Source organism: Mustelus asterias, chromosome 6 (assembly GCF_964213995.1).
Source record: "Mustelus asterias chromosome 6, sMusAst1.hap1.1, whole genome shotgun sequence".
Classification (NCBI taxonomy): Eukaryota; Metazoa; Chordata; class Chondrichthyes; order Carcharhiniformes; family Triakidae; genus Mustelus; species Mustelus asterias.
Window position 1 is genome coordinate 75,333,055 of NC_135806.1, and position 13,984 is coordinate 75,347,038.

Consider the following 13,984-nt stretch of genomic DNA (forward strand, 5'->3'; position numbering starts at 1 on the left):
ATAACACGTTCTAGTCTGGTCTCCTTTTAAAGCCACATCCATTAAGATGACATTTTAGTGGTTTTTACAAACATACCATTTTTCAAATGAAATTAGAAATGCAACTCATTAGTAGGAAAAAAAATCGATAGCAACTCTGGTCTCACAGATCTTGGGAGGTCACTATAAGTTCGTCCAAAAAGTTCTCAGCAGTCAAAGGCCACCAGCTCATTCACCCTCTCTGAAAGAGCTCTGGTCACACTATTCAAAGTTACAAAGCATTAAGTAGACTGAAGAGTTTTTTGTTCTGCAGGGACTCGTGCTAGTTTGTGGTACCATTCACCAGCCAAACCTCTTCTTGCAGAGTTTTGAGTCAGCTTTTTAAACCGCTCACATTCAAACAAATCTGTCCTTTCTTCATTAATGACTGCTTACCACTTACAGTCCTTTGCCACAGACTGTAACAGACAATTGATAGCAGCATACAAAGAACAGGAAGGTATATGTATGTTTCCATTCAATTAATCAGCGGGAACAAAAACAAGCATAAAAGACCCAATAGAAAATGTGTTTCTGGCCGCAACTTATTTTCAGTACCATTCCTTTCTATTTATTGGTCTAATGTGACAGAAAAAATAGTTGCTCGCATTAATGGTACGTCAAGTCATTTGTGAACGCAATTCTCAGCTGTGAAATGTATCACTGCATCATTTTCAAAAGGTGACAAATTCCTCCCTGATATTAGCCTTATGAGGACTCTCAAGCCTGCACTTGCAGCGTGTTTTCTACAGTCAATATCAGTGCTACTTAGAAGACTCCAGTGTGGTGCATGAAACTGGATTGGCTTTCCAGCTGTGCTTTATATTCCTGTACTGTACTTTATCAATTCAATCAATTAATCCAGTTGATGATTGTTCACTTCATTATTGCCTTAGCTCAAGCCAATGAAATGCACAATTCTATTTTGTGGATTGGGTACATGGAATTGGTGAAGGATTGGGTGCTGACAAGCCTTTATTAGGTAACCCTATATTGGAAGGATTTTGCAAACTCCTAGGAGTGGTTACTAGTCTTGCCAAGTCTACTTAAGTCAGACATGTTAGCAACAGCTAAACCACAAAAATGAGCGACATAGAAATAGCTCAAACAACTCAAATTATAGGCTGCTTTTTACTTGAGCAATACGTGTAGGGAGTGGCAGGTTTTACAACATATTTGTGGTTTTTGGCATAAAAGGCAGTCAGAAACAGAGTCACAAAAATAATTAGCTTTAATAGGCTCCAATTTATCATGTTTTACATGACTAACTGCAGCAAACAAATGGAATAAACAGGCCAAGAATAGACCTGCAAACACACTGCCGAGATTAAACAATGACTACAACTCCCAAGGATTTACCTTGTACCTTTAGCAACCTGCTAATCAAACAAGTATAGTTAGACATATTTGTCTTCAACCTCATTTAAACCAGGCAACTGTATAAATATTTCACAGCTTGTTACAACGTGGTTTAACAAAACGTGCCTTTCCCTTTCAAATAAATAACAAGTACAAGGCACAAGTGTGTACATTAAGACCATGGGTTCCATATCAATACCATGTCATTCCCTTCAAGCCATATCCAGTGAATGCTGCAGGTTTAAATCTGAATGATCTCTGGAGCAGTCAAAAGGAAAACAGGCTGTGCGAGAATGAATAGAATGTGCTTGTCAATTATATCTGGGAAGAATCAAGACAAGCAAGCAGCAGTCCGATACTGGACATTTTTCCCTATGACTCACTGACTGAACATCAGCAAGCGCTGGTTTTGTACACACAGTCTTGATTGTTTTGAGAAATAGACACACTAAAACATTTTCCCCAGGAGACTATTTGAGGTATAAATAAGGAAGAAATTGGAGTAGTGAAACCACACCACTCTAATCTCTGTTGCCATGACACCTGCCTCTAGGATTTGAAAATGTACAGATTGCCTGCTAAACAAAACTGTTGAATCTGAACATTTGGCTGAAAGATTAAAAAAGCTCAGGGGTGCAGGGACCGATGCTTTCTGCATTCTGCACAGCCAGCAAATTCAATCAAATGGTCTTGAAACTTTAACCACAGCCATTGTGAAGAACAGATTAGAGCAAGTTATCTTGATATTTAAAGCAGATTAAAACGGCTCCCAATTTGCAGTCTGCTGGAGACCAAAGTAAAATGATTTGATTGGGGAATTGTCAAGCATGTCAAACAGTTTGCCAATCTCCTCAGCATCCCAAATCTGTTTAGATATCCTTCTCATGACTAATAGACTATGGAACATTAGCCTCTGCACTTTACTGTTTAAATCTTTATTAACATCTCAATGTCTCCTTCAAACTGTTTCTCCAGCAATAAAATTAATCAAATAAAATATCGTTTTCCTAGTCAGCCAATCTTGCTGCTGTCTGAAGTTTCCAACAGTAGTATCAGCAGAAATGCAAAGGTCACCACCTCAACACGCTGGGAATTCACTTTATTATGCACTGGAACAAAATCCTCTCTGACTGGACTGACCAATTCCATTGCAGGGAATAAATTTATTCAGTTGAATGGGAAGGGAAAGGTTGGAAAGTAAATCACAAGGTGCCCGACAAACTATTATGAAAAGGATGTAATTACTCTGAAAGGTCTAATTTTATTTAAGTTTTCTACACTTCACATCATGTACATCACAAAAATGTCACCGTTCATATCAACACACGGCAATTTTAAACACTGGGCACTGGTCTAGACATTCTTATCTGAAATAAGAAACCTGCAGGATTTTTTTTCCAGGATGTTAAGGGCATCGATTGTGAAACTATCACTCGCAGTAATCGGCAAGCTTCTTAAAATGGCACAATTCCACTGACCCCATTATTACCCAACCAACAATGGATCAGAGCCTCCTGAGAAACTCCACAGCCTTTGGATAATTACCAACATACCAAAAGCCCGGTTGCACACTAACAATGGAAGGCAAGGGCAAACTTCCTTTCAAATTGGATCCACAGAACAGAGATCATGGTGCCCATACTGATGTTAATAAAATGCCAGGCACCATATCAACCATCTCTGCATTCCAAGAAGGCAAGGCCAGTGCAGCTTTTATGAAGGCGTTTAGTGTTGTATTTGATTACAAAGCACCTCCTCCCCACCCCTCCTCTCCCCCCCCCATCCCCCACCCCCCCTCCACCCTTCAGGCAAACAGCAGTGATTACAATAACCTAATTTCTCTCCAGCTGTGGAGTTGGTTCCATTGTTTGTGTGTGTGAGCATAACACCAGCCTGTTACTTGGCAGAGAAAAATCAGTGAAAATGTTGACTTTTCTCACTGACTCAAGCCCTCTAACAGAACCAAACACATCAGATATTATTGCACAAACGAACGACTATAATTTTGGGGTTGTTGGTGACAGTTGTCAGCAGTTTAAAGAAATGTAAGCACAAAATGATTTTATTTCCCCCCCCCCCCCCCCCCACACCCCACCACCCCCATTCCCGGGTACTTGAATTAAAGCAACAAAAATATTGCCCTGGAGTGTAAAAGTCACTCTTAGCAAGGCATCATCATTCCTGCTCTGCACCTACCCACCAGCCTGCATGGAATAAAACATTCAAGAAGAATACAAAGGCAGCAAAACAATACACACACACACTCACCAAAAAAACTAAATAAACACAAAATCAGTGTGTTGTTACCTTTTCAGTTTTCAATTTCTTGATAGGTCGGGCACTCTCCTCGTCACGCTCTTCATCATCTTTTTTCAGCACAATGGGGTGGGTTAATATTCCTGACTCCAGCGTGCTCTTGATGTCCTGGATGCGGGTTGCGGGCTCCCCGCAGCACTGCAAGGAGCTGCCGCCGCCTTTGGGGGCGAAGTTAAAGAGGTGCGAGGCGGCGGCGGTCACCGGCACCGGGGGCTGGCCAGGGTGCTGCTGCCCTCCCACCTCCTGCTTATTGCCATCCTTGCGGGACCTGCCAGCCTCCTTGTCCCGCTTCGAGCCTCCCCTGCCCGAGCCCTTGGCCGCTCGCTCCTCCTTGCCTTTAGTGCAATTGCCAATGGCGGGGTTATTAATAATGTTATTGTTGTTATTATTGCAGCCGCCGCCGCCGCCGCCGCTGCTGCTCAGTGTTTGACCCAGGGCTGAATGCATGCCAGAAACCTCTCCAGGGCGCCCTTGAACTTCCTGCCTCTTGCCAGCACTGCTAATTTCAGGAATCCCATACAGTGAGGCAGAGGACAGAGATTTATTAGCATCCTTGGAAGTTTTGCTTCTTTTCACTTTGGATTTGCCAGTCTCCTTGTGGGAATTGCCTGGGGGAGGCGGCTGGACCGAGGAGGAGGTGAATTTGAGGCTATCAGGAAGGGTTGACGCTGCTGCTACACTGGCCCCGCACTCCTTGTTGCTGCTGCTGCTGCTACCACTGGCTGTAATGCTGCTACTGCCGCTGCTGCCACTCGAGTTATTCATTTCCAACTTCTGCCTGTCTTTCTCCAAATCCGCGTCTAAATCGATGATCAGATTCCCCACTCCAATTTCCCAGTCATCGCCACTGTCGTAAGTATCAACCGCGTTTGAATCAACACCTTTACTACTAGCAATGGAACTGTTCACTGACATCCTGAAGATAGGAGCTCTTGGATAAAAATTGGATGAACTTCACTGCTTTGGATCTGGGAGGACATTCGCTTCTCCGCCACGTGTTTCAATCCTCTCATATGTTTATTTTATATAGATAGAGACAGAGAGAGAGAGAGAGATTGCCCTTATATTCGAATCACACGATCCACACACCCGAATAAATTACTTCCTGCAAAAAGATAAAACTTAATAAATCGGCTGTTGGGTAAGACCAACATTTTTTCTTCCTTCCCCCCCCTCCCTTCCCTTTGCCTCCTCCTCCCCCCCTTTTAATTTTTTTTTGCGTGCAGACGAAAACTTCCCAATATTAAAAATACAATCCGATTACATGGTTTTGTAAAAATAGGTCTTTGGAGTCGCCCTTTCCATTGATGACCTTTGTAATTTCACACCGAATGAGAGACGAGATGACTGCAACAGCCACAGAGCAGAAAGGAATTTAGAAACACACTAAAGTCGGACTTGATTGTTTCTCTCTCTCTCTCTCTCTCTCCCACCCCTTTTCCTTTTCTTTCTTTTTGCCAAACGTTTAACATCTGAAAAAGTTATCATCGTGCGAGAGAGAGGCGCCTTTGGTAAAAAGCAGCACGCATTGCTGGGACCGGATCAGCGCACGTTCGCGCTCCATGAGCTCTGCACCAAGGTGGCCCCACTGACCGCAAATGAGGTTGTTTGACAAAGATCAGTGTAACCATTCAAAGTCTGAAAAGCATGCATCATGGGTAGCTTCAGCAACTCTTACCTTGAAATCATTCAAACATCTCCTCCCCGGCATCACACCCACCCACCCACTGCCCACCCCCCCCCCCCCACCCACCCCCTCTTCCCCACAACCCCAAAATAAAACATCATCACAATCTGCAACACTTGCCCCCATACATCCCAATCACCCACCCTCCGCACAACTTGTGCTAATCTCAATGTAATACATAATGGAAGAAACATTCTAAACCTCAAGTCAATGTTTCACTCCTCTCTCTCTCTCTCTCCTCCTTCTCCTGGCACACACACACACACAGGATCATTTCTCTCTTCACAGTAAAACGAAAGATAATGTAAAAGTCCACCATCAGTAAACATACATGGGGATATATCTACATTGGCGAGGGGGTGGGGGGGGGGTTCACCAACGGGTCCAGAATTTTAAAAATCATTTAAAGTTTTCAAACTTCACATTCTGCCTTAAAACGCACACTTTAAGAAACATCATAATGATCAGTAAATGATTATGCCACCGAAGAGAGAGAGAAAGGGGGTGGAATGGCGGGGGGGGGGGGGGGGGGGTTGGTGGTGGTTTGGGGGTGGGGGGGGGGGGGACAGAGAAGAAGAAAGATAAACTACAAGCGTCCGGTTGAACGAAGACAGAATGTGCTAACCCTGGGATAAATTAGTGAAGGGTGGAGGGGAGGTGGTGGTGGTGGAAAAATAGCAGCAGAAACCTGGACTGGATTACACATTCTGTCCGGACGTGGCACCATCGTCTCTCAAAACAGTGTCAAACATACAAATTAAGCGAGGAAACGACGCCAGTCAATCATGTGGTAATTTCATAATCGACAGTTTCAAATACAACAAGACAAGGACATGGGGGGAGGAGGTGGGGCTGGGGTGGGGAGGGGAGAAGGAAGGTTGGAAGGAAGGGGTGGGGGGGGGGGGAATGTGGAGAGCGAAAAGAAAATATCTTATACAAGCAGGAGCGATTTGTTGCAAACGTTGACGATTGTCTGCTTACCATTTTCTGTCATCTTGTACTCGGATTAGGAGCTACACAGTTTAATTAGCTGGCGTTTAGAGCTAAAAGCTGTAATGAATTGTTGATGGATTTGAAGGGGGAGGTTGCAACAACCAACCACCTAAAAGCAGCTATTTTGTTACAGTTCGAGCTTCAATCACGTGAATCCAAGATCCCCTGTAGCTTGACGTGAGAACAAAAATCGGTGACAAGCGTGGCAGAAAACTGATCCTGCCTCAGTGGTTTAAACAAAAAAAAATAAGGGGAAAACTTGAAATCTTGCAATTTTAATGTGGGGGGTGTTGGTGGTGGTGTGGGGAATCTCATCGGGAGCAGCTCTCTGTCGCTTGGTTGAGATTAAGCACAAATCTTTGGAACACACTGCATGTTCCTTTCATATCAGCAATAAAAGCAGGGGAGGGGAGGGGAGTGGGGAGAGCAGCATTCCAGATCGACAGTTGTAAATGCTTATTAAAGTCAACTTCAACAAAAAAAAACTTGTAGCTATTTACAAGCTCAAGTTAGCACGGTAAGTGTCACGAGGGACTAATAGCCAAATGTGTTTCCTCCTTTAAGAACAAAATCGTGGAAGGTAAAATAAATAAGGAAGCGGCACCGGATACAATTGTCAAATCAACAAGAAGGGTCAAAACTATATCACATTTAATTATAGCCCGATTTTATCCCAAACTCGGATCGGGGAGTAAAGTTTTTTTTAATTTTTTTTAAAAAAGGAACTTTGAAAAGAACTCACTTCTCTTGCCAAAAAGATACGATCTCTGGTGTGATTGATAAAAAGTTTACACTCAGATTATTTCACAATATACTTACGATCAGTACTGGCTCGGTTTTGCCCTGGTCTTCGTGTGATATGAAAGGCATTTTTTTTTTTGGTTTGTTTTGTTTTCAAATCAAATGTGCTAGCGTGGCTACCTGTCCTTTACCTCTCTGCCTGTGTGTCTTGCTGGGTGTGCATTGGTTTGTCCTGAGTGTCGATGTGTTTTAGTGGTTGTGTTGGCTTGTCTTGGCTGTGTGTGTGTTTTGCTGGGTGCACATTTCTGTGTGTGTGTGTGTGTGCCTCTCTCTCTCTGATTCCCTGCTCCCAGACCCAGCTCCCTGTCCTTTGTTTCACAACCATTCGCCCTGCAGCCACTCAGAACACAGCTTTTATGAAACTCAGCCCAGCCATTGGCTGCACGTTTTCCCATCTGTGTGTGTGTGTGAGAGAGAGAGAGAGGAGCTGAGTTTTCCAGCCCAAGAGTCAAGTCAGTCCCTGTGTGTCAAAGGAGCTTCCAGCAGAGCCAGCACTGGAGCATTCAACTCCCAGCAGTGGAGCGTTTAGCGAGCCTAGCCAGCGAATTCAGCTACTTTCACCCCCTTGTTCCGTCACAGTCCAAAACAAGCACCCAGCTATCTGAGCCAGCTCCAAGCATTTCGCTCCCGGGCGCCTTAAAACAAATGGTTACATTGACTTTCTACTCATCCAGAACATTTGACTCCGGGAAGCGCACACATTTAGATTTTGTTCAGACCCTCATCCAGAACGCTTAGGTCACGGGACTTGGATTTATAATAAAGTGCATCCACCATCCAGATCATTTATATCGCGCCTGTTTACAGTGAAGGCAACCTGTTCTTCCCCCAGCAATTACTTCCCTGTGCATCCAGAAAATACAGATTGCAGGCAATATTTAGATTTAGCTTGTCCTTCTGTTTAACACCTCAGCCAATATACCCCACATACTGAAGCTGATTGTGATTTTAAACGATGCACGTTAAAATCGGAGGGGGGTGGGCGTTACTATTCCATGTAAATAACTGAACACATTTGGAAAATATGTCGTTATCCAGAACGTTTTTGAATGCATGATAGCCAGAAACATTCATTTTATCCTGTAATTTCCCTCTTGATTAATAAGGGGTTATGGGGAAAAGGCAGGAGAATGGGGATGAGAAATGTAACAACACCAGGTTAAAGTCCAACAGGTTTATTTGGTAGCAAAAGCCACACAAGCTTTCGAGGCTCTGAGCCCCTTCTTCAGGTGAGTGAACACTCACCTGAAGAAGGGGCTCAGAGCCTCGAAAGCTTGTGTGGCTTTTGCTACCAAATAAACCTGTTGGACTTTAACCTGGTGTTGTTAAACTTCTTACTGTGTTTACCCCAGTCCAACGCCGGCATCTCCACATGATGAGAAATGTACCAGCCATGATTGAATGGCGGAGCAGACTCGATGGGCCGAGTGGCCTCATTCTGCTCTGATGTCATATGGTCCTATATGCATGCGTTGGTCCCTAAATTAGATATGCAAGAATGTTTACTCTTCCCATGTATATTCATTGTTCCAATAGGAGGTGGTAACAATTACAAGGGAACTCGGGGGAGGGCGTATGCTTCTTGATCTGTGCCCTTTTAGCTAACACTTCCAGAGTGCAGTGACATTGAATTAAAAACTAAGGTTAAAAGCATTGCCATGTTTAAGGTACACGGACTGGCGGGGTTCATTACCTCAGGCCAAGCGAGATGGATATTCTGCAGTGTTGAGTGGGAAAAAATGTTAGAAACGATTCATCGCACTTCTTAAAATAAAGTTTTCCCCATCACTTTGTAATGTCCCATCTCTTCTTGTATGCCAGTATTTATAATGTGACCAAAGTATGTATAGACAGCCTGTTTACATTGGTGGTGTATATGTCCCTTTTCCATTTGTATATTCCAGAGAATGACTGTCTCAGAATTCTGTATACGAGCTACGTGCTTATTCTTGTGCTTGCAGCGTTTATATGCGAGTCTGTTGTGTATATGTATTTTATTATTATGTCTTATTACTGTCTTGGTGCATGTCTGCTCTGTGGTGTGTGGCTTGAGTGTAAAATATCTGCTGTTGCTCTGCGGTGGGTAACTTGCATGGTTTATGTGCGTTTTCTCTGCAATGTGACTGAGACGCGTTTGCATTGCTCTGTGGTGTTTGCGCGCGTCTCCACATGCGTATGTGTTGTGAATACGTCCATTGATGCATGTGAATCTGTTTCACGTTTTCTTTTTAAAATATATTTTTTGCCCTTTATCTCTGCCATCCACGTTCACCCGCCGTCGCCTTTCAATATCACGCCTAAGCGTTTTTTTTTTGCTCCAAAGGCCAAATCTGACTGAATTCCGCCAAAAAGTGGGGATCAAATCTGGAATGATCCTGGTTTGTAAGGCTGGACAACTCACATCCCTGATCCGCCGAGCCATTCTAGGTGTGCCTGCTCTGCAGTGTAGCAATCGCCGGTGTGCTATGTGCATGTTTGTGTGGCAAGTGAACCATATGGCGAATGGTGTTTCTCTGAGGACGGCTTGTGTATTCATTCCTCTTTGCTATTTGCCCTTGCCCTTAGCGCGCCCTCCCCCCACTCGATTTGTTAGATAACACATCAGAGACAATATTTGCAGAGCAAACGTTTGCTTGAGTACAGAACATGCAGTAAGCTCAATGCGAATGCCCGACAATCAATGCCCCCTCTCCCCCTATACAGGCAGCATGTTAAAATATGATGTATTCCAAGCGATCACCCTGAATGTTTGCAGCCGAACGCCAGTTTAGCTGATGTGCAACTTCCATGCTTCACTCACATTGTACTATAAACACATTCTGCAGAGGTCGTAGTCGTTGTTTCGCAATAGCTTCTTTTCGTTGTGTGTGTGTGGTTGATAACAATGTTTCTGTTTGGACATGTTGAGCGTGTTTTATTTTGAGCCCGTGGCAATGCATTAAGCAGCGATCATTTCCCCATCCTTCCACTGAGTGTTTCTACAAAGGCGACTGTGCGTGGGGGAGGGGGTAGCTCTCACAATAACCTCCTCACAGGCATCTGGAAAAGCCACATCCAAAATATGTTTTAACACTGGGCCACTGCGGCCTTCTGTTAATGAATCACTGTTGTTTGCATTGATTCATTTATGTGTCCTGCTTGCCACAACAAAATCCGTTCAGGAGGTTTCGCCCTTTAAAAATAATAAAAATGAAAGTTTAATATTTGCCTAGCCAATGAATAGCAATCTATGATGTACATCGTGAGCAAGCTGAGGAGGCACGTTATCACACGTAGTAAATCTTTCTTTTGTATCAGATCATAAACAGACAAAAACAATGTCAGGGAGAGGCTAGGGTTCATGGTTTAATTAGACACAAATCCCTTTCTTTGAACTGCTTTGCAATACAAAAATAAAACAATAAATCAGAATTTGTAACATTCTTATCAGCACAGTTTCATTTTCTTTCCGAAATAAAAACAGATGTGGTTTATGTGTTATTTTATTACTCTGATATTTGCCTAACAACCATTACAATAATTTTCAAATATGTCTATATATATCTTTAAAAATAATTCAATTTTATACAACAAAGTACACTATTAGAAACATATGACTGTTTTTTTGTTTAACTTCACGGTCTTAATTGTATTCTTGAAATATAGTCGTTTCCCATTTGACCTTTACTTAATGTCTTTGCAGGGTAATTTATGCAGCATAAATGTTTTTTGAGGTTTTCCTTCTGTAACTGTATGTATATATATGAAATATGCTGTATTCCAATATTATGAAATGATAGAATCATAGAACCATTCCATCCATCAAATTCACACCAGTATTTTACTCTGAGTCACCAAGTCTAATCTCAATTCTGATTTGCTTATTCCCTACTTAATTTAATATTATTTCCTTTCTCAAGCAGCTTAATTTGTGAATATTGTTTCCACAATAGTTTGTGCCAGACAATTCCACATTCTAACCACCCACTGTGCAAAGAATTTAGTTTCTAATCTTCCCTGTAGTTCATCACATTATCAACTCCCATTTGACTGTCTTTTGGAGTTGAGTGAGCTCCATAACACCTACAGAAACAAGCCCTAAGATTCTGGCTCCCTGCCCCTTCCTATGAGGGTGAATTCATTGTACTAGCAAAGTTGCTCTGGGGCTTTAGCCTATGAACCAAAGTGTCCAAACTAACACAAACTGGCTTTAGGCCCAAATGTTATTTATTTTCTGATTCATGCCCAAATACTGAATTGCACATCTGTCCTTTTCTTCTTACTATGGTTGAATTTCTAAGTTAATGCACTGGATCGAGTTCAACAACCAGGTTTATGCACCAGAGGGGTGACTCAGTAATCTAATGTCCCCAGTAACATTCAATTGAATGCACCTTGGGAAACAATTAATTTCTTGCCAGCTTAGTCAATTGGTTCAATGTAATTGAAATAAAAATTCCACTCAGTACTCATAAACTACTGTTGACTAACATTACCAGAGATATTGATTACACAGCACTGTCTTCTGAACCTGTGAGTAAAAATATAACTTGTTTATTTTCAAGAATACTATTTTTCATATTAGCTTTAAATGCATCATTCTAGAATAGTGTAATCATTCAGAAAATATGAGAGAAATATTATTTCCCTTTGAGGTTTTTGTTATCTTGGTTCTTGGTGCATTTTCTATCTATTGGTTAGTGTATCTTTTAATTCTTTTAAAAATTAATGTTTTATTTTATAGTCATCCTTTTTTGGATCACAATGGATACTGGAAGAAGTGGCAGTAGGCTTATTCAAAATTCAGTTTTGAGGAAGGTCTTGCACAACTCAAAGCTGCTCTTACTGGCGCTAATGCAGTTTGATTTGAAGCAATGCATTGTAAATGCTATTTGAATTCTGCATCTGTACAACTCCAACCACATATTAAATTGAAAATGCATATTGTCCACAAGTGCTGTCTGAACCCAGTGAGATGTCACATGACGCAATAAACCAGATATTGTTTTACCTAAATTTTCCATTTTGATTATTTTTGTTCCAAGGATCAGCATTCAACAAGTCCACTTACACTCTAATGCAAATGATTACACAATAGAGCTGACTTTACTTTGTCCCAATAATGCTTTGGCCCAATCATAGAAAATCATCCTCTGTTTTACCCCTGTGAATTTCTTGATTTTTCATATCACTCATATTTTATGATTTCTCTGGGTAAGATTGGCACTTCAATAACAACTTGTCTTGAATTGTGACCAGCTTGTATTGTAGCATTGTACTCGTGAGAAACCAACTTGAGAGTGACCAAGCTCTTTGCCCATAGTACTTTTGCTCCTGGATAACAGAGATTGTTATCCCATTAATCTGAGCTTTATTTAAATATAGATTGCAGAGATGGAAAGACATCATGCTAACCCCATCTATCACTTAATCTCTATTCCTTTGTAAAGCTAGAGGAAGAACAATAATTTACACACTGATATAGAACCTTTCATTTAACAAACATTCCAAGGCATTTTGCAGGAGACCACGGGACACAAAGTAGGAAATGGGAGAGAACATTGAGAGATGACAGCCTATATTCCCACAATCCAAAGATGTGCAGGTTAGGCGAATTGGCCATGCTAAATTGTCCCTTACTGTCCCAAGATGTGTAGGTTAAATGCTAAACGTGTGGAGTTACGGGGATAGGGCAAGGCAGAGGTCTGCCTGGTAAAGATAGTCTGTCAGAGAGTCGGTGCAGACTTGATGGGCCGAATGGCCTCTTCTGCACTGTAGGGATTCTATAATTCATACGGATGCCGAGGTAGGTTTTGAGGCGGCTTTGAGCTGGGGAAGTTTTGGAAGAAGAGTTCCAATATGCAGAGGGGTGGTGCCAAGCGAAGAGTGAGAAAAGAGCAGAACAGAGACAAAGAGGAATGCAAACATTGGTTGGATCTAGATTGCTATAAGATTTGCAATTATGACAGGGCTTTTAAAAACAATATCATTGGGAGAGGGAATTCAAGGGTAGGTGAGCTGGATTTGGTGGAGGACAAAATGGGCATCAGTGTTCTGGATGAGTTGAAGATTAACTACGGCAGAATTTGGAAAGCCAGTGAGGGAAATTAAGTTTTGGAATGATGAAAACATGAATGAACATTTAGAGATGAGTATGCAAAGAGAATGAAGGCAGATGGTACTTTGCAGATACAATACTACTGTCTTAATGGTATCCAGATGTGTAGTTTTAAGCTCTGCTTATGATCAAACCGAGGAATCAAGGTTATTCATCAACACGTTCAGCCTGCAAAGCGATCAGAAAAGAGAAAGGGGATGAATGACAGAGCCAAACATGGTTGCTTCTACTTAGTCAATGTTAAACTGGAGAAAATTATCATTTTTCTCCCATTATTGTCCTAATTATTTTACTTTACTTTTTGACTTGATGGGTGAGATAGCTAGTTGCCATGCGGTAACTAAATGTTAAGCAGTAAGTATCCAATACCAAACAATGTCATCTGACATGAATCTTCCAATCAGATTTATTTCAAGCTTTTCCATCTCCATGCATTGCACATCTTGCACTTTATACTTGCTGAACTTGACTCACTAGGGAGCCATGACAAACTTGGAGTTTTAACTCCACAACTTGTGCTGTACACTACTTACAAGCCCTGCCCCCACCAGAAGTCAACCCAGTTGACAGGCTTTGCTCCCGGTCAAGTGGGGTGACATTGGAGAAGAGACAGCAGGACCAGATAACTGCAATGCCTGATCTAATGATAGGCAAGGATTGGTGGACAGGGGATACAATACAAAATGGGGATGATCCCCAGCCCAGTGGAGGGC

The 13,984-nt window shown here is 42.1% G+C and overlaps 1 protein-coding gene across 6 annotated transcripts in view; it reads right to left on the bottom strand.

The window, feature by feature from the left end:
• The window catches only part of znf608 (zinc finger protein 608), a 90,214-nt gene extending 82,776 nt beyond the window's left edge, over positions 1–7,438 (bottom strand). For 2 of the 6 annotated variants that reach the window (XM_078214576.1, XM_078214581.1), the window contains exons 1-2: positions 6,362–6,802; positions 3,685–4,798 (exon numbers count right to left, since the gene is read on the bottom strand). In XM_078214576.1, coding sequence (XP_078070702.1) covers positions 3,685–4,608 — 924 coding nt within the window. In that variant the 5' untranslated portion in view covers positions 4,609–4,798; positions 6,362–6,802. Of the gene's footprint in view, positions 1–3,684; positions 4,845–4,957; positions 5,232–6,361; positions 6,803–7,115 lie in introns of those variants that run through there. The other 4 variants (XM_078214577.1, XM_078214578.1, XM_078214580.1 and 1 more) reach the window with 4 other exon arrangements.
• Positions 7,439–13,984: the final 6,546 nt, after the last annotated feature.